General features: G+C 37.7%; 1 protein-coding gene across 1 annotated transcript in view; it reads right to left on the bottom strand.

Moving 5' to 3' along the window:
- Positions 1-62: 62 nt before the first annotated feature.
- The window catches only part of LOC139948008 (complement factor B-like), a 31,349-nt gene continuing 13,179 nt past the window's right edge, over positions 63-18,232 (bottom strand). The window contains exons 2-13 of the mRNA XM_071945961.1: positions 10,165-10,353; positions 9,415-9,636; positions 8,616-8,783; positions 7,224-7,415; positions 6,546-6,776; positions 5,962-6,074; positions 4,920-5,077; positions 4,021-4,184; positions 3,525-3,757; positions 2,999-3,185; positions 1,718-1,928; positions 63-879 (exon numbers count right to left, since the gene is read on the bottom strand). Of these exons, the coding sequence (XP_071802062.1) occupies positions 645-879; positions 1,718-1,928; positions 2,999-3,185; positions 3,525-3,757; positions 4,021-4,184; positions 4,920-5,077; positions 5,962-6,074; positions 6,546-6,776; positions 7,224-7,415; positions 8,616-8,783; positions 9,415-9,636; positions 10,165-10,353 (2,303 nt within the window). The 3' untranslated portion in view covers positions 63-644. The remainder of the gene's footprint in view (positions 880-1,717; positions 1,929-2,998; positions 3,186-3,524; positions 3,758-4,020; positions 4,185-4,919; positions 5,078-5,961; positions 6,075-6,545; positions 6,777-7,223; positions 7,416-8,615; positions 8,784-9,414; positions 9,637-10,164; positions 10,354-18,232) is intronic.

Genomic DNA, 18,232 nt, shown 5'->3' with positions numbered 1-18,232 from the left:
ATGAATAAACATTTATGATTACCCTTCTTATAGCACATAATTTATGTAAAATTGTCAAATCATTTTCCCTCTACAAATTGAGAGACAAACTAAAACATAGTCAGTGTCGATCACGCCAAACCAAACATAAACTGTTTATGCCCGTAGGGTTGTGATGACAATCAAATTTGCAACAGAAACACAGAAAAAGTGATCCATTTAAAGTGGATTGGCACATGAACACTTTACCGTTAGGTATTCTTATAAAGTAACATGACATGAAAGTGAGCAGTACTCTCTTAATGCAAAAGAGTAAAAAACCACTCTTTCAAGAGCCATAGGAAGGAAAACTCTTTTTCGAGTTGTCTTCCACTCTTTTAGATTGAAGTTTGCATCTTTTTGAGTGATTTTTCACTCTGTCCTGGAGTGAAACCCCCTCTAAAGGGAGTGAAATAACCACCACTCTTTTTAAAGAGCCATATGAGGGACAACTCGAAACGTAAAGAGTGGTGTTTTTTTACTCTTTAACATTTAGAGAGTAGGTCTTTTATTCCTGGGGTGGGTTACGTACGAGGTTGAGGTTCTAGAAAGTTCTGATCGTTCGAGTACACAGCCCACAGCTTTCTAGGCATAATCTTGTATGTAGTATAACATTTCGTATGTTTCTAAGTGAATCCACCAACAGTTAAGTCTGCTAGGTAATTGGATGTACAGTTGCCCGTCAGTTCGTGGATCCAAGTGGAATACTCACCAACGCGTGTAAAGACGCTATACTTATTATATTCCATACACTTCTTACTGTATGAAACTATCCCTGCCATACCCCACGATCCATCTATCTGCTTGCATACAAGTGGCGATCCAGTATCACCTTGACAAGATTCATCTTCAGTATAAAGTCTGCAACAAATATGAATTTTTTGTTTTAAAAAGTAATGAAGTCTGTATAATATACCTGCAAGTAGAAGAGTGAAGACTTTGCGAACTAACACGGTCGACCATCACACAATGGCCGACCGTAGTTCACGACGTAAAATGATAACCATGCGTGCAGCTTCGAGGCATATAATTGTGTGGATCATCATATTCTACTTATACATAGTTCTAACCATAAAACGGTTTTCAAACGCTTTTCATAGACCAACTCGCCCGATCCAAGGCAAATAGTCCCTTTTAAATGGGAGGATCCAATGGCTAACATTTTAAAGTAAAGGCGGGAAGGGAGAGTAGCAAGTGGGTTAAGACCCCGGCATGATCATCCTAACGGCCCGGTCACACAGGCCTCGATTAAACGAGAACGAGAACGAAAATGTTAACAAAACACGCTCTCGATTGGTTAAGCGTGGGCGTATTCTGTGCGCGAGCAATTCAACCAATAGAATGCGTTCTCTTTGCGTTGTTATCGTTAACTTTTTCGTTATCGCTGCACATGGGACCGGTCCTTTACAGCCAACATCGACATCAGTACGTTTACACGACGGAAAGTTAATACTGATATTGGTCTCTGCATCCCTAGAAGCCACACGTAATGCGAAGTCGTACAATCCGTTGAATAATCTTGATCGGTAAAACATAGAATATAGTGAATTAGGTATAGAGACAACTGTTTCCATGCAATGAAGGTGCACGCAGGGTTTTTCTGTAAATTTGGCTTAACCATAGTCGAACAAAGGGTGGGCAACATCTTCCCTTATTTCGACTATGTAGACATTTCAAAAGCTAAGCTAGCAACACTTACTTATATCCAGCACACATTTTTCGTTTATCGAAAGGGTATAACTGTGTCATCGTTCTCTTACACACGTCATCATTGACAAGTTGTATTTCAAGTTGCTTCGGGTATATTGAGGGCATGCTGTCATTCCTAGGCTGGTCCTTTAATGGGTCAACGATCCCCCAACCGGCGATATAACACAAGGAATTAGACTTAGGCCACAGACGTTCTCTACCTGTATATACAGTGTCAAAGTAATATACCGTTACGAAACAAAGAAATATTAAAGATGAAACAACAATGAAAGATGAAAATAAGTTGCCCACACAGTTAAAGAAAAGGACACAAGAATCACTAACATGTTAAAAATCAAAACGAGCCCCGTTTAAAACAACAGCGCTGTATAGTACATGTGGAAAACATGTGGAAACGTGTTAAAACATGTGGAAATCATTTTCTTCGCGGGAAATACATAATGGATAATTATGCGAAAAGTGGGAACAGTGTTGCGCTGCTATCCGACATCCTCATAAGGTTTTTATCAAGTTGCGATCGCGTGTCAGAAAACATTTTAAAAAGGCACTGAACACGTCTGGTTCTCAGTTGGCGTATACCAATATATGCATAAAATAACAAACCTGTGAAAATTTGGACTCAATTAGTCAATGAAGTTGCAAGTAAATGATGGAAGAAAAAACACCATTATTGTTCAAATAGTGTGCTTTCAGATAGGAATAAAAGGCTTCTGGTCAGTGAGTCTTTTATTATTTCAATGAGAAATTATACATCTTTCTCAAAGAACACGCTACTTCAGAGGGAGTCGTTTCTCACAATGTTTGATACTATCAAACGCTCTCCGTTGCTTTCTCAAAGAACACGCTACTTCAGAGGGAGTCGTTTCTCACAATGTTTGATACTATCAAACGCTCTCCGTTGCTTTCTCAAAGAACACGCTACTTCAGAGGGAGTCGTTTCTCACAATGTTTGATACTATCAAACGCTCTCCGTTGCTTTCTCAAAGGACACGCTACTTCAGAGGGAGTCGTTTCTCACAATGTTTGATACTATCAAACACTCTCCGTTGCTTTCTCAAAGAACACGCTACTTCAGAGGGAGTCGTTTCTCACAATGTTTGATACTATCAAACGCTCTCCGTTGCTCGTAACCAAAAAGGTTTTTATGCTAATATATATTTTGAGTAATTACCAAACGTGTACAGTGCCTTTGAAAAGAAAAACTAAATAAAAGACCAAGCACGTTTTTGGCACATCTCTGGATTGACCTTTCAAAAATAAGTTGATTTACCTAATGGTAGACACAGTGTTCGGATAGAGCTCGTAAGATTCACCGTCTGGTTGAGTTTTAAAACAGCTATGTCATCATATAGATTATATGGATCGTAGTCATCGAAAAGGAACACCTCTTTCACGTCAAAGTCTCTTTGAGTTTCTGTCTTCACTCCGAGTTCATAGGCACCCAGACGAACTCGTAGCTAAAAAGATCCGGGGAAATTCTTGATTAGAACGTAACGTATTATTGCCCAAAAATGGAGATCTTTGAATATATCAGCCACGTAACATGGATTAAAACAAAACAAAAACAACATTGAGCCCCTGTTTATGTGTCAATTGAACATTTGAAACAACAGAATTGGCTATACCGAACTCAACACTGAAAACATCAATATGGATTGCACATTTTGTTAGACTTTGTCAACCGAGAAAGGAAAAAGTAACAACGATCTTTCTTATGTTGGCAGTGAGAACGAGCTGTTAATTTTGAGAGGACCTATATTGGTTAATTAACTCTGAGGAAACAAACAATGAATTACCTTTTCTGGAGCAATGGTATGGGTATCGAAATCAAACACGCAGCTTCCTGCTGTAACGATCCACTCTTCACAAAGAACCGCCCCTCCACACTTGAGGATTGGTCCTGAATCATTGAGCTGTATAATCTGCGCTAGCCATGGCCAGGCGTTAGGATTGGCGTTACTGTCTTTGTCTCGGTCAGCACTAAGTTGAGGTATTTCCAAGTTTCCAGCCTGACCACACCGTCTATACTCTAAAAAAGGTAACGATTGGTAGGATTTACAAACAAATAATCTGAACAATGATAAAGACAAAACAAAAAGACTTGTAAAATTCAATCTGTTCACGTTCAGATTACTGACCCCCCCCCCCCTCAAAACAAAACAAAACAACAAACAAACAAACAAGCAAACACACAAACACACAAACATTATTATTTATGACCGTTACAAAAGATCTTGATTGAATATGAACAATAGTACCATGGTGTAGGGAAAACATATTGGGAATATTTACCTTGACCCTTTTCTGAAATGATCTCAGTAAGTGAAGCGAGATCCTCAAAATTGTTGAGCAGAAAGATATGTGTGGAGTAGGGTTGTGAAGCAATCTTACGAATTTGCCTTTGGTCGATACCTTCACCTATGGCCACCACAAAGATTTCAAATCCTTTATCTATCCTAAAATGCACAAAACAGTCACAACATATTTTGTGGTTATCTTTTAACAGTTTATCCTAGTAGTCAACTGCAGTGTGGTTCAAATTAAAATTAAAATTTGTAAACTATTTTGATGGTTTGAAAACATCATCAATAAAATAATAGCTGGAACACTTTGCATGAATGTATAATAATACACAAACTTATATAGCGCCCTAATCATAGCTCTAGGGCACTAGTCACGGCATTCTGGACAAATAAAAAATAAAAAATAAAACATCGGGAGTAAAAATTCTTCCAATTGGTTTCCAGTTCTGATATAGCCTTATTTTAATAATGCATCATTATTTCGTTTTAATTAAACATAAAATACATTTAAAGGGAAGGTACACGTTTGGTAATTACTCAAAACAATATTAATTCAAAAACTGACATGGTAACGAGCAATAGGGAGCTGTTGATAGTATAAAACATTGTGAAAAGTGGCTCCTTCTGAAGTAGCATAGATTTTGAAAGGTAATTTTTCACTGAAATAATAAACTACTTCTAGCAAGAAGTTTTTTATTCTTATCTGAAAGCACACACATTCGTCCAACAATGGTGTTTTTTTCTTTCGTCGTTTTCTCCCAACTTCGACGACCAATTGAGCTCAAATGTTCACAGGTTTGTTATTTTATGCATATGTTGAGATACACCAAGTGAGACACTGGTCTTTGACAATTACCAATAGTGTACCTTCCCTTTAAGTAAGTTCACCTTAAACTCTCTGCTAGCGCCGATGGATCATCTCCAATGGTAACCACACCGTCCGTCAGTATGAACAGCGCCTTTTTAGAGCCATTACGCATGTCAGGTACCAACTCAAACACTTTTAAAAAGGCATCACCGAGGGCTGTTCCTCCACCTCGGTTACCCTGCGTTACGAGTATTGTGTAGATGTTCATTCTAATAAATATTGAACTCATGTATCAACGTATCTTACGGAGCCCCTTAAAGCCATTATACACTTTCGGAACAGAAAACAAAATGAACGTTCATATATTTACAAATAACTTACAGGGTTTACAGAAGGTAATGGTGAAAGACTTCTCTTGAAATATTATTCAATGAAATGCTTTACTTTTTAAAACAATTATCAATTCTCGATATCGAGAATTACGGATTTATTTTAAACACGTGTCATGACACGGCGAAACGTGCGGAAACAAGGGTGGGTTTTCTCTTTATTTTCTCCCGACTCCGATGACCGATTGAGCCTAAATTTTCACAGGATTGTTATTTTATATATAAGTTGTGATACACGAAGCGTGTGCCTTTGGACAATACTGTTTACCGAAAGTGTCCAATGGCTTATGGACTGATTGATGCACAAAACATTGAAAGGGTAAAAAAAAATTGCTTCAAAATTATTTCTTCAAAATTACTTCTTCAAAATTATTTCTTTCCTTGAAATTAGATTTTGTACCGTAAAATACAATTTCGTTCCCTCTTAACATTATTTCCCTCCCTCTACTCCATTCCCTCGAAATAATTTCTTGACTATATTTTTGAGACAACAACATTATTTCGATGCAAAGAAATCACATTTCGTGATAACGAAATGGTGTTTCCAAGTAATGGGTTTCAGATGAAACGGGTTGATACAAGCTGCTATGTACCAAAAAGAATATTTGAAATAATATAGTTTGTTTGCATATTGCGTCAGCCAGTGCTGCAATAACGTTTTCGTTAGATTTAATTAATGAGAGCTTATTATCGTACGGGAAACGAAGTGTACTAAAGAGCTTCATGGTGTTACCTTTAGAACTTGTAAATGTTCTATGACCTCTTCTAGCGTGTCCGTATCAGACCCGTAGGTAAAGTTAGTGACAGCAGTGGTTGCAAACGATATGGCAGCAACTCGTGTTCCTCCTAAGAAATAATAACGTCTCTGAATATTGATATCTATCTTCCTAATGCAGGTCACACACTGCAATAATTGGTACCAGTCAAATATTGGTCATGCTATGTTTGTCAAAATTATTCTCTCTATGTACATGATTCTATTAGAAACAAAGCTATAATATTAAATCATCAGTGTTTTTCGCGACCCTTCCAAATCTGCAACCTACGACAAAAGTACACCGAAAGTACAAAAGAGTGATGGCGTGTTAAAAGCAAATAAGCTCGGACGACATTAAGCATTCTATGAAATACAGATGGTAAATCGTATTCTTATTTAGGTAGCTCTTTTTGCACAATATCTATACGTCAGAACAACTTTGGCTATCAAGGTGAAACTTTGCATGTTATCAAGCTGGGATGTGTTTCATCCATAAAGTTCGGTCTCGTCCCGGTTATGCCATCAAGTTATGGTGTTACATGAAGTCACAGTATACTGACCTGTTTTATTTGACACCCCAAATTGCCTTACAAGACTGATGGCGAAGTTAATTCCTCTTTCGAAATTGACATGATTCAAGCTTGACGATTTATCAAATGCCAATACCAGTTCCAGCCCAATGTTACCAGAAACAGCCAACCGGCCTCGTCCGGACGCAGTAAAAACCTCCAAGTGGTCGATAAAATCCGTCTTGATTTTACCGGCGATGGTCTCCGGGTTTTTCTCGTAACCTTTCGGGAAAAGGTTTGTTGGGCCATTTTATTACAATAAAACAAAGTCAAAGCCAACACAAACATAACGAGCTACGTTTACCAATACAAAGACGAAGTGGCATGTACAAGATGTGCAGAAATGAGAACGGACAAATGTTTTTATGATTATTATAGGGTGCACGTTGATTCAAAGTTAATTTAGATGCGTGAAAATAAAGAAGAACACTTATTTTATAATTTATTCTGCTAATTTCATTGTAAACAGGCCCCTTGGTTTTCCCGTTTTTCTTTGTTATAACCCTTACCCAATACAAACTAGTGTTATAAGTTTGAATCTTTAGTACATTAATGTTACGGTCACACATGACATAACATCAAAATAACTGCGCCTTGAACACCCAGCGGGGTGGATACGTGCGCATTACAAGTCATATTATTATTATTATTATATTATTATTAACTTACGTCTGCAGGAAGGTTGCGCTCCACTCCAATAGTCCTTGTACGTGTACCCATCCCCAGGTCGACAATATAGCTTTTCAGTTCCAGCAAGTTCATATCCTTTGTTACAACGGAATTTTACCCAGTTACCCACATCAAATGTACTCCCTTCAATGTAGCCATTAGTCGGTACCCTTGGTTGGCCACATCCAATCACTATTAAAGGGGAAATCCGAAGTTGAAAAGAAGATATGAATAAGACAACTTCTTTTCTTTCATGACAGCCTTGATACCATGGAGACGGCCAATCATGATGACACAAAACCAATGTTAACCGTTTGGTTACAGTTTCTGTAAACCTCGATGGTCTTATTTGTGATATCGTTTTTATAATTTATAGCTAAATTAATACAACATCTTAAAATGAAAACATGTACAATACTTGATTCTTATTCTATAGGACAGGAATCGTCGAGAGATTCTCCCCAAATATTCTGTTTTATTTTGAGTTAAAAAAATACAATCAACTTGTTGGTATTCTAAAACTGCTTTAATTGAAATACTTTGCAGCGACAGGACTTTTAAAGGAACACGTTGCCGTGGATCAGACGAGTTGGTCTATAAAAAGCGTTTGAAACCGTTTGTTATGAAATGCATATGGTTAGAAAGATGTTTTAAAAGTAGAATACAATGATCCACACAAGTATCACTCAAAACTGCACGGTTTTCCTTTTACGTCGCGAACTAACACAGTCGGCCAAATTTGACTCCCATAAATGGCCGACCGTGTTAGTTGACAAGGTAAAACGAAAACCACGCAATTTCGAGGCATGTTTGTGTAGATCATTGTATTCTACTTTTACAACATCTCTCTACTCATATGCATTTTATACCAAACGGTTACAGAACGCTTTTCAAAGACCAACTCGACCGATCCAAGGCAACGTGTTCCTTTAAGCAACAGGACAATTAAAATTGCATTTGCATCAAACGGCTTATTTTGAATAATGCATTATATTGAAGGCTTTTGCGAAAAATAAGCTTTTTCCAAAACCGATATGCTGCCAGTTTACCTGAAGCACTGACGCACTTCCCAAGCCCAAATAGGACCAATTTTAAAGCCTAAATTTATTAAGCCTATACTCAAAAGTTGAAGCAAAGACATAATTATTGTATAACTTGAAGCCACGTCAGCTGTACGAAACCCAAAAGCTTAGATTTGAGTCCTATTGTCAATAGGAAGTAGGATAATAGACCTTTATCACGATGTGGGCGTCTAGAGTTCAGTCCATTCCAACTCATTGTAACCAAATGACGAAATAATAGTGTGGTGCCATGCGCAAATTAGCATTCATTATTGAATGGAACATGACAAAGATGGTGACAGTGTGATAAAGGTCTTTTCTGTATTTTTACCTTCGCAAATAGGGTGTAAACCATTCCATAATCCGTTCACACATCGTCGAGACCTGGCTCCAGAGATACGATAACCCTTCTCACATTCAAATTGAACGAACTTTAGGCCACCCGTCATAGAACCGTGCTGTGGTGGCTCGAGTTGTTCGCATTGCTTTTCAATAACTCCTGTCAAAAATGTCGATGAGATTATTATTATTATTAACTTACAAGGAAGATTACATATCATTAGATATGGCAAAATGATCTATTCGAAGAAGGCAGAAACAAAGCGCGTATAAAGTGTTGAAATTGTCATTTAAAATAAAATTCAAGGTAAACTACCTTGGGTTAAATATTTTAACAAAGAAAAGTTGGATTTGAACCAGCGACTTTGACATCCGGACTTGTATACTAACACACGAACTGAGCCATCTTTCCCTAAAGGCCATGTCACACCATGGCGTATCGCCTGAACGTTGGCGGTTTCTCTACGGTGTCAAAATATTTTGTTCGGGTACCAGTCAGATGTAAAGTTTAGTATAGGCCTACCAACTACGTTTAGAAGAACACGTGATCAGGCTCTAACCACGTGGTAAGTCAAAGGGTTCATATCGTTCATTTTGAACTCAGCATTTGCTAAATTGTATTAAACTTAATTATACAATGACTACTTTGAAAATCGAAGTGTGCGGATAAAGCTACATTGCCACAAAACTTCACCCAATTAGATCAGACTCCGACTTTCAGCTTTTCCTTGACATGTCTTCACGTCTTCTTTAAAGTTCGATTCAAGTGATTTGATTATAGTTGTACTTACGTTCACATGAATTGACTCCATCTCCTTCATAACCTCTATCACATTCACACTCATAAGATCCAGGTGTGTTTTTGCAATGTGCCATGTCATGACATTTTATAACAGGGATGTCAAAATCCCATGTCGCCTCACTAAGTGAAGCTCCACTATTCGACTCCGTCCAAGAGTCACTATACTCAACGGTTACCGGAGGGATGTACGTGTATTCACACTCATTAACATCTAAATATAGGGGAATAGGAGAACAAAACTGGTATGTTTTATGGGCGAGCACATGAAGCAATTTAAAATGGTCAAGAACGGTCACAACTGGCAGCAGCCAGGTTGTCAATGAACTACCCAAGAGCTAACACTACTGGTCATTACTGAAAATACATAGCATAAAAAATTTGCTTGATAACGAGCAACGGGGAGCTGTTGATGGTTTAAAATAGTCGTGAAAACGGCTCCCTCTGAAGTAACATATTTTTGAGAAAGAGGGCAAGTTCTCTCACTAAAATATTTGAATCTGAGAAAGACTTCAGGCCCGATAAAGTCTTAGGCTCATTGAAACCTTTCTCTCTGAGAGCACACAACTTTTTGCCCCAAGAGTGTTTTTTATTTCATTGTTTTCTTGCAAATTAATTGATGACCATTTGAGCCCAAATGTTCACAGGTGTTTGATTGATACCAATCGAGTGTTTTGATAAAGAATGGGGCTGACATGCCTGCAGGGTCTTTATGCATGAAAACCCTTAAGAGTGCAGCTACCTTGACACGATGGCGCATCTTCCCTGAACCGCCGTGTTCGGTAGACACATGTTCGGTGGGTGTCGCCACGTAGAAAATAGCCAGCATTGCATCTTGCTTCTACAGCCGTCCCAGCTTTGACACGGCGCACTACCGCTTCACCAAGGGAGCCAACGTAGTAACCATTCTCCAAAACTTCCAGCAAACAAACTTAAAATGGGAGGGGAATATGTTGTTGTTATTAATTGGGTTGTTCTTGTGAGGACTGGACATATAGATCAGGCGATCAAAATGCTGATGTATATTTGTTTCATTGGCGGTAAAGGTAGAATAACTGGGTTGCCTGTAAGTCGATTGTCTCTTGGGCGGAGTTATTGTGTTTTCTGCCTGCTTAAAGGCCCTGTCACACCATGGCGTATCGCCTGAACGTAAGCCAACGTATGCGAAATATCGAAAATACGTTGGTGTACGCTGATATAAGTTTAGGGTAAGTTGGGAATACGGCGTTTACGTTAAGAGCACGCTGGGATACGCTATTAAAATTGTGAATACGTCGAGCCCGCCGATTTTTTGTTGTTGAGCATATTCAAAATTTATTGGCGTACTGAAAGTGTGCTTCATACGTTCTGCATAAGTTCCCCGTAAGTTCATGGTACGATAGGCATACGTTGACATACGTTGACATACGCTGACATTAACAGCGTATCCCAGCGTGCTCTTGACGTAAACGAGGTATCCCCAACTTACCACAAACTTATATCAGCGTACACCAACGTATTTTCGATATTTCGCATACGTTTGCTTACGTTCAGGCGATATGCCATGGTGTGACAGGGCCTTAACGGAGGGGGAGTGGCGCAACGTGTTCCTTTAACGGTTGTATGGCTTCTCAATTTTCAATTGAGAGGTCGGGCGATTTATCAGGACGGTCAAAAATCACTCTGATGAGATCATGTCAATAACTGGATTTAGCTTATTTGGCTCAGGCTAGCTTGGCCCGGCGGTTGTGCGTATATATACCCGCCAGAGTTTCAGACGAAAAAAACGTAGCCTCAAGCCGAATCCTAAGCCGAAGCCGTGGTTTTGAAAAGGGCCCTATATAGATAAAGACACCATCGGTAGGTCAAGATCGGTTGAGGTACAACAATAAGGTCATAACAGGGGTAAAATGCGGCTACATGACAAATGACAAATGATACAACACGCCCCCCCCCCCCCCCCCCGCTTAAAGTTGACTGTAACGCAGAAGAATATGGGCGGCCAAAAGGGCCAAAACTAACAAATTTATAAACTAAAGGACAAAACAATAATCAAAGAAAGAAGTTGTTCAACAAACACAAAGTCGAACCGTTGGTAACAAAACTCAACAACAATCAAAGCAAACTGTTTTTAAACAATGAACAATTCCCAAATCAAGCTTTAAAGCGCAACAACAATCAAACACTTGTTTTTTAACAAGAAGTACTCTGAATCAAACTAATAAAACAAAACGCAATCAAATATAAAATAAAAACAAAACAAAAACAGCCAAACGCTAAAAGAGTGAATCCTTATAAAAAACAAACACAGACAATAAAACGTCAAATAGGGACGAATACTAACACAGTAAAAATAAAGAGAAATCATCAATCGGCTATCGTTGAAAACGAAAATCAAACTAACTATTACAAAATGTTGAGGGCGGTTGTCAAAGCTAAGGACAAAATGCAAACCGTATCAGTCTCCCGAGCATGTAATCAACATTTACGACAAACTAAGGACTGACTGAAAATCATCGTTGGTGGCGTATGTACAGTTGTGATTGAGACCCGGCCGTAGCGGCCGCGTTTTTTTTCCTAGGACGAACGTGGGCAATTTACATAAAATAGGCGTGTTTTTGGCCGAAAAATACTCTCGCGCATGCACGAACTTAATTAGTGATGACCGCAAGGGACCTTGGGCCACTGGTGGTATGTGGGATGAAAATAGTGGTGGCATGGAGGAGAAATAAATGGGGAACACACAATCTGCTTTTCTTCTACTATCGCTTCACACAATGGTGTACGGTTGTGATGAACCAGTCTACCTCCTATTTCTTCCTCCATCGCTAACCATGGAGATGTACCATCCATGGTCTACAACAAAAGCAATTATTTTTTAAACTGGACACATTTGGTAATTATTGTCGAAGACCAGTATTATCACTTGATGTATCCCAACATGCATAAAATAACAAACCTGTGAAAAAAACACCCATTAATTTTGTTGCATAATTGTGTGTGCTTCCAGATGTATAAGTGCTGTTTGTAGTTTCATCAAAAAACATTTAGGACCACAGCCGTTCATTATGACCGTCAGTCTATTGTGTAACCCTTATAATTAGGAGGAATGACTATAAACATCCAGTGAAAAATGAGGCCGGAGTTATACAGCCTTGCCTGTTATCTCCTTTTCCAAACAGTGGACTCTAATCTATAATTGAATCTTCGTGCACAGTATATGAAAACATTTTGTGGGTTTTACCATGGTTTAACATTGTTTTGAAATCTGAAACTGAGGAGTTAAAACCTACGAGTTCCATGTTATAATTATTATTTAAAAACCGCCAGCCAGTTTGTTGCTGACTGAAGGATTACTGCTCATCCAGTTTGTTGATTCAACCCTAGCTCTATGATTCAACCATTGAGGTAGAAATAGTTCAACAAGGATGTAAACACCCTCGAGCTGAAAAAGAAGGGGAATACATTCCGAGTTTTTTCAGACAAAACACGGGAAAACTTGAATGGAGCTTACCCGTATGCATTGGAAATCTTGTTATAGCTTGTGCAAGATCCAAGTGACATTAATTTTTTGCGATGTTTTTTTAATTTTTCTTAAAAATTGTCTTTCCATAAATGTTTGCTATTTCTAAAACTGTTATTGTAATTTTCACTATACTTCTGTAAATTCATATATTATGTACTTTAATTCGATTCCATGCCTTTACATATTAATTTAAGTATACTGCCTTACAACTTCGGTTGGACTTCTTGAACTGTGATTGATGATCTCACAATTCCATTTTGTCACTTTTATCGTGATACATTTTACTTGCACAAATTTGCGTAGTTTATTGATTTTATGACTATCTGTTACTACTTAAAGTCCAATGCTCCTTTTGATGATTAACGGTAAGTTGTATAATTTCACTTTAACAACTTAAAAATAGGGCAATTGCATTCCCCCAGATAAATGTAATGTGAGGAAGAATTCCCATATTGTAAACATCCATAACAAGTGGCACAAATCATGACAATTAAGACTCAACCCCAACTTTACACAAAAAACAAAAGCACTTTCCCAGGCCACTGGGTAAGGATGATTTCCCACTAATTTATCTCTAGAGTAGAATTCTCAAATCGTTCCATTGTCCTTTCTCTATGGTTGTTCACACTTCAACAGGTGGCCCATATACTCTGTAAGCCCATGTCCAGTATTAGCCCCCCCCCCCCCAACATTCCCGACCACCCACCCTTATAACCCCCCCCCCCCCCCCCCCCCCCCCCGTTACCATTGCATCATCTCACTTCTAGAATCTAGGTGTCACCAATCTTATATCATTTCTAAATTTAGAGTTCCCCCACCACCAAAACCCTATATAAGCTCTGTCCAACATTCACTCTGGTGGAGAATTAGCATTCAAGAACATTATTTCCTGCGTTACATTGTCACATTAATATTTATTATCTGCGATGGCATCAAAACACATATAGTGGTCGTCACACTTGGTCTCGTCATGGTCTCGTGTTATCAGAACTAAACCATTTCCCATGGTTATACCACATCACAGCCTTGCAATAGACCATGCTACCTTTGTTTACATGGTGACCTTGTACATGTACATTCTAAAGCGTTTCCTGTAGGGGGCATACTACACACAGGCTATGGGAAAAATTAAATTTTATAATTTTCACATAAATTCAAAATTTACAAAAGCAACCTGTACAGTTTTTAAGATGTGCCCCCTTTCTTCATATCAAAAGTTGAGAAAAAATCAGACAATCCAATCTCCATAAAACATAAGATGTTATTTTCTTCAATTGATCTGTGTACAATCATACTCTATGGTACAATGTGCCTGCAGGAAGTCCAGACTCTGTGGCTCTTTTGTAAACATGTGACGACACAGTTCACATCGTCTATACCCGTCTATACCCGGCCCTACATGGTAATGTACATTTTTTTAACTTTATGTGGCAGATGATACTTTTTCCTTACTTCTCACGTACCATCAACTTTTTAGGTCTACCACTGATATTGTTCAAAATTAAAGTGACCAAAAGTGACTTATACTTATATTTATTAATATAAATCTATTTCTACCTCCATGGTTATACCGTACATCATGATGACATGACAAGTATGACAAGGTTCTGGTGTAGGACCTAGCATACTTCTAGTTTCTAGTTTCTAGAACTTAGAAGTAGTCCTAGCATAAACATTTTTTATCAAGAGTTCAGTTTATACAAGTTTGATGTACACGTATTGTACGAACATGATTCTGTGCATAATATAATTACATACTTTGTGCTTTGTTTTGTGCATGTATTACAAAAATGATACTTTTAGTACGCTGTACCATAAACTTAAAAGCATCAAGTTATAAGCTTTATTGTTAGACCCTACTGGTACTGTAATAATGGTATGTTTGTTATGTCTAGAATTTTATCATACGATATGAGACTATGAGTTTTTGTAGGTTTGTAATTCGAAAAGCAAGGACTAGGTCACATGAGCGAAACCCTTCTTAAGGTAGGAATTTGAAAAAAGAATATAATTTTTTTTTAAATTTTTTATTTCAAATAAGTTTGATTTATTCAATAAAAAAAATAGATTCTGCATTGGGCATCCTCAAAAAATAAATCCTTTTGGTTTTACTTGGAAATTGTTACCATTTAACTTTATTATTTTGGGGGCAACTATCCCAATTAATACATTTTTGGTTATGATAGACTTATAAAAAGCCATGTTGAGAGGACTATTTATACAGTAACTCGCTTTTATATTCTTTATAAACAATAGGCTATATTTTGTACATCTGTTAAACCTGATTCTAAACTTATATACTGATAGGTTTCATTTTGTAGTTTAAGTGGGTGAAAAGTCATTTCAAACCTTGCCATCAAAGGAGAAGTATTGTGAGCACTTAAATGTGATTCTCTGCAAACTCTGCATCTTCAAAATCTGGATTTAAATTAACAAGTAAGTAGACTGGCACTGTGGTCAGGTGGTTCAGGGCCCACTAATAATGGGTTCAGTACTGCCAGAGGCAACTTGTATGTATTAAGCTGTCTCATGACTTCACAAAGCCAACATTAAAACAATTGATATTTATTAAGCTGCAGCCAACTTTGGCAAACATGTCATGCATGTCAGAGTCCTTGTTCACAAAAAGACTCTAGAAGAGGGGTCAGACTATCTGCTACACCCACAGGTTGGAATGGAATCTAAAGATGACTGCGCCATGATAAAACTGCAGCTATGTATAAAACCTGTGACAAATTCTAGTTTGTGAATGCTATATCATGCATATTGTGAATTTAACTCCTGGGGTTGGTGTGAAAACAATTGTTCACAATCTAACCAGCATCTGTAATTATTTGACCCATTTTATGGTGAGAGTTTAAGAGTCAGTTCAGGTAAATAATTGACATAGTTGCTCACGGTCAAAAAATGATTTTTTTTATACTTTGTAGGTGGAAGGGCCTTGGGGTGCAAGTAAACAATTCAAAATGCATTTTTCTGTTTGGGGAAAAAAGTCTATTTTTGTGACAGTACTGTTAACATCAGGATACACTTGCCCAAGTTTTTCTTACCAGAAATAAAAAGACAAATTAATTTTGGCCCTGATCAAAACCGAAAGAAAAATATTCTGAGACCCCTGAAAAAATGAAATTTTGAGGGCAAAAAATATGGTAAAAATGTTGATTTTGCAAGTTCTAAAAACATACTCTAATGCACGTTCTTAAAATAGCACAAGGGTGAAATTTATAGCAATATTTTTTTGTCTCAAGTAAAGCCAAGGATGATACTTTGTAGTGATGTAAAAGGTTTTATGGAATATTTTTGTATTTTGGTGGGGTGGAGTTGTAAATATTAACTAAAAAAACAGTTTTTCAGACCCCAAAATCGGCCTAAAGTGGCCTAAACACAAATGAACTGTTACCATGGCAACGTGTTATATTATGATTTGAAATGTAAATGTTGTTTATTTGGACCCCAAGTCCCTACCATCCACAAAGTATAAGAAAAATATTCCTTTTTTTTACCGTGGACACGTATGTCGATATTATGTGAAAAGACCCTTAAAAAGGCATTTTTCACGTTTTGGGGAAAAAAGTCTAGTTTTGAGGCAGTACTGTCACAACAGGAAACAATTGCCCAAGTTTTTGACACCAGATATGGAAAGACCAATGTTGGCCCTAATCACAGCCGAAAGGAAAATTTTCTGAGACCCCTGGCAAGTTGACATTTTGGGGCCCAAAAATAGGGTAAAAATGTCGATTTTGCAAGTTCTAAAAACATACTGTAATGCATGATGCAAAAATAGCACAAGGGTGATATTTAAAGCAATAATTTTTTTTCTCAAGGAAGGCCAAGGATGATAATTTGTAGTGATATAAAAGGTTTTTTGAAATAATTTTGCATTTTGGTGGGGTGGAGTTGTAAATATGAGCTAAAAACCAGTTTTTCAGACCCCAAAATCGGACTAAAATGGCCAAAAAACAAAATTAGGCCGTAACCATGGCAACGGGCTATATATAGAATTGAAAATGGAATTTTGTTTACTTGCACCCCAAGGCCCTTCCACCTACAAAGTATAAAAAAACATTCATTTTTTGACCGTGAGCAACTATGTCAATTATTTACCTGAACTGACTCTTAAAGGTTTCATTGATAACTGGGGGTACACATGATTTAACTCTTGCTGAAAATAAATCCAAACCTGTGACACTTTTTGTTCCATTATTTGTTTACAAAAAATTTTTATTTTTAAATTTCCATCCTTTAATTTTTTTTCTTCAAATATTTAAATTGGTAATATTAACTTTATAACACACTTGGTATTTTCATGGCCCCTTAAAAACACTTGCACTGCAGTTTACTTCACTCAATTATTATCTACCCTTGTTTGCCTCAGGTATTGTTCATGTTGACTGTAAAAAAGTCTCTAGCGGAAATGTAAATAGCGCCCTCTGTTGACTGCCTAATTCCACATGATTCCAATCACTTCATAAATCGCCATGGTATTCACCAAAGTTCTCCAATAATTCCACGAAAATCACCTAAAGTCAGATTAATATTCATCCACCAACCAGTTAATTCCAGCCCCGTGCGTGCAGTATAAAAGTGAATAGGATCTTAATTTGTTATCTCTAAAGATGGGATATTGGGAGAAGTTTTGGGAGAAGTTTTGGGCTTGTTTATAGGTCGGCCCGCTCGGGGAAAGTTAATTATTTGTTATTTACCAGTTACGATATGGTAGTGTTTTACCATAGTTACAGACGTTTCCCAGGTACTTTATCAAAGTTGTTGGTTATTTAAAGGTTGCCAGTGCTGTATTTGTTCTATATTGGGCCTATGAATAATCATGGAGGAAGGAATAGAAGGAGCTCGAACGAAGGGACATCAAAAGTCGAACGTGCGGTACCGCGGTCGTTTAACAACACCTCGTAATCACCCACATACCTTATACAGACAATGGGCGACCTGGCGTATGTGAGTTTGCGCGTGCGCACTTGGTTCTTCACTCAACCATGGTGTCGTATGTCGTATGGATATAATACAGAAAAACAACTTTTTTGATACCTGATAAAAATTGTGTACACTTGTGCTCACCAAATCAAAAAACACAATTGGCTACCAACCACCCTCGTGTGCTTATACCAAAATTTTGAACCACCGCTAGTGACCGGAAAGTCACAAAAAATGAAAAAATATGCCATGATGTTTCAGTGAAACACCACAAATGGTAAATGAAAACGTGTATATTCACAATTCTTGTCTCCAATGATTCAACTTTACACAAAGGCAACGGTGCAGAGCAGCGGTACCGCACGTTCTGCACAAA

This window comes from Asterias amurensis, chromosome 15 (assembly GCF_032118995.1).
Source record: "Asterias amurensis chromosome 15, ASM3211899v1".
Lineage (NCBI taxonomy): Eukaryota > Metazoa > Echinodermata > Asteroidea > Forcipulatida > Asteriidae > Asterias > Asterias amurensis.
The sequence above is the reverse complement of the archived record's forward strand: the minus strand, read 5'-3'. Positions and strand labels throughout refer to the sequence as shown.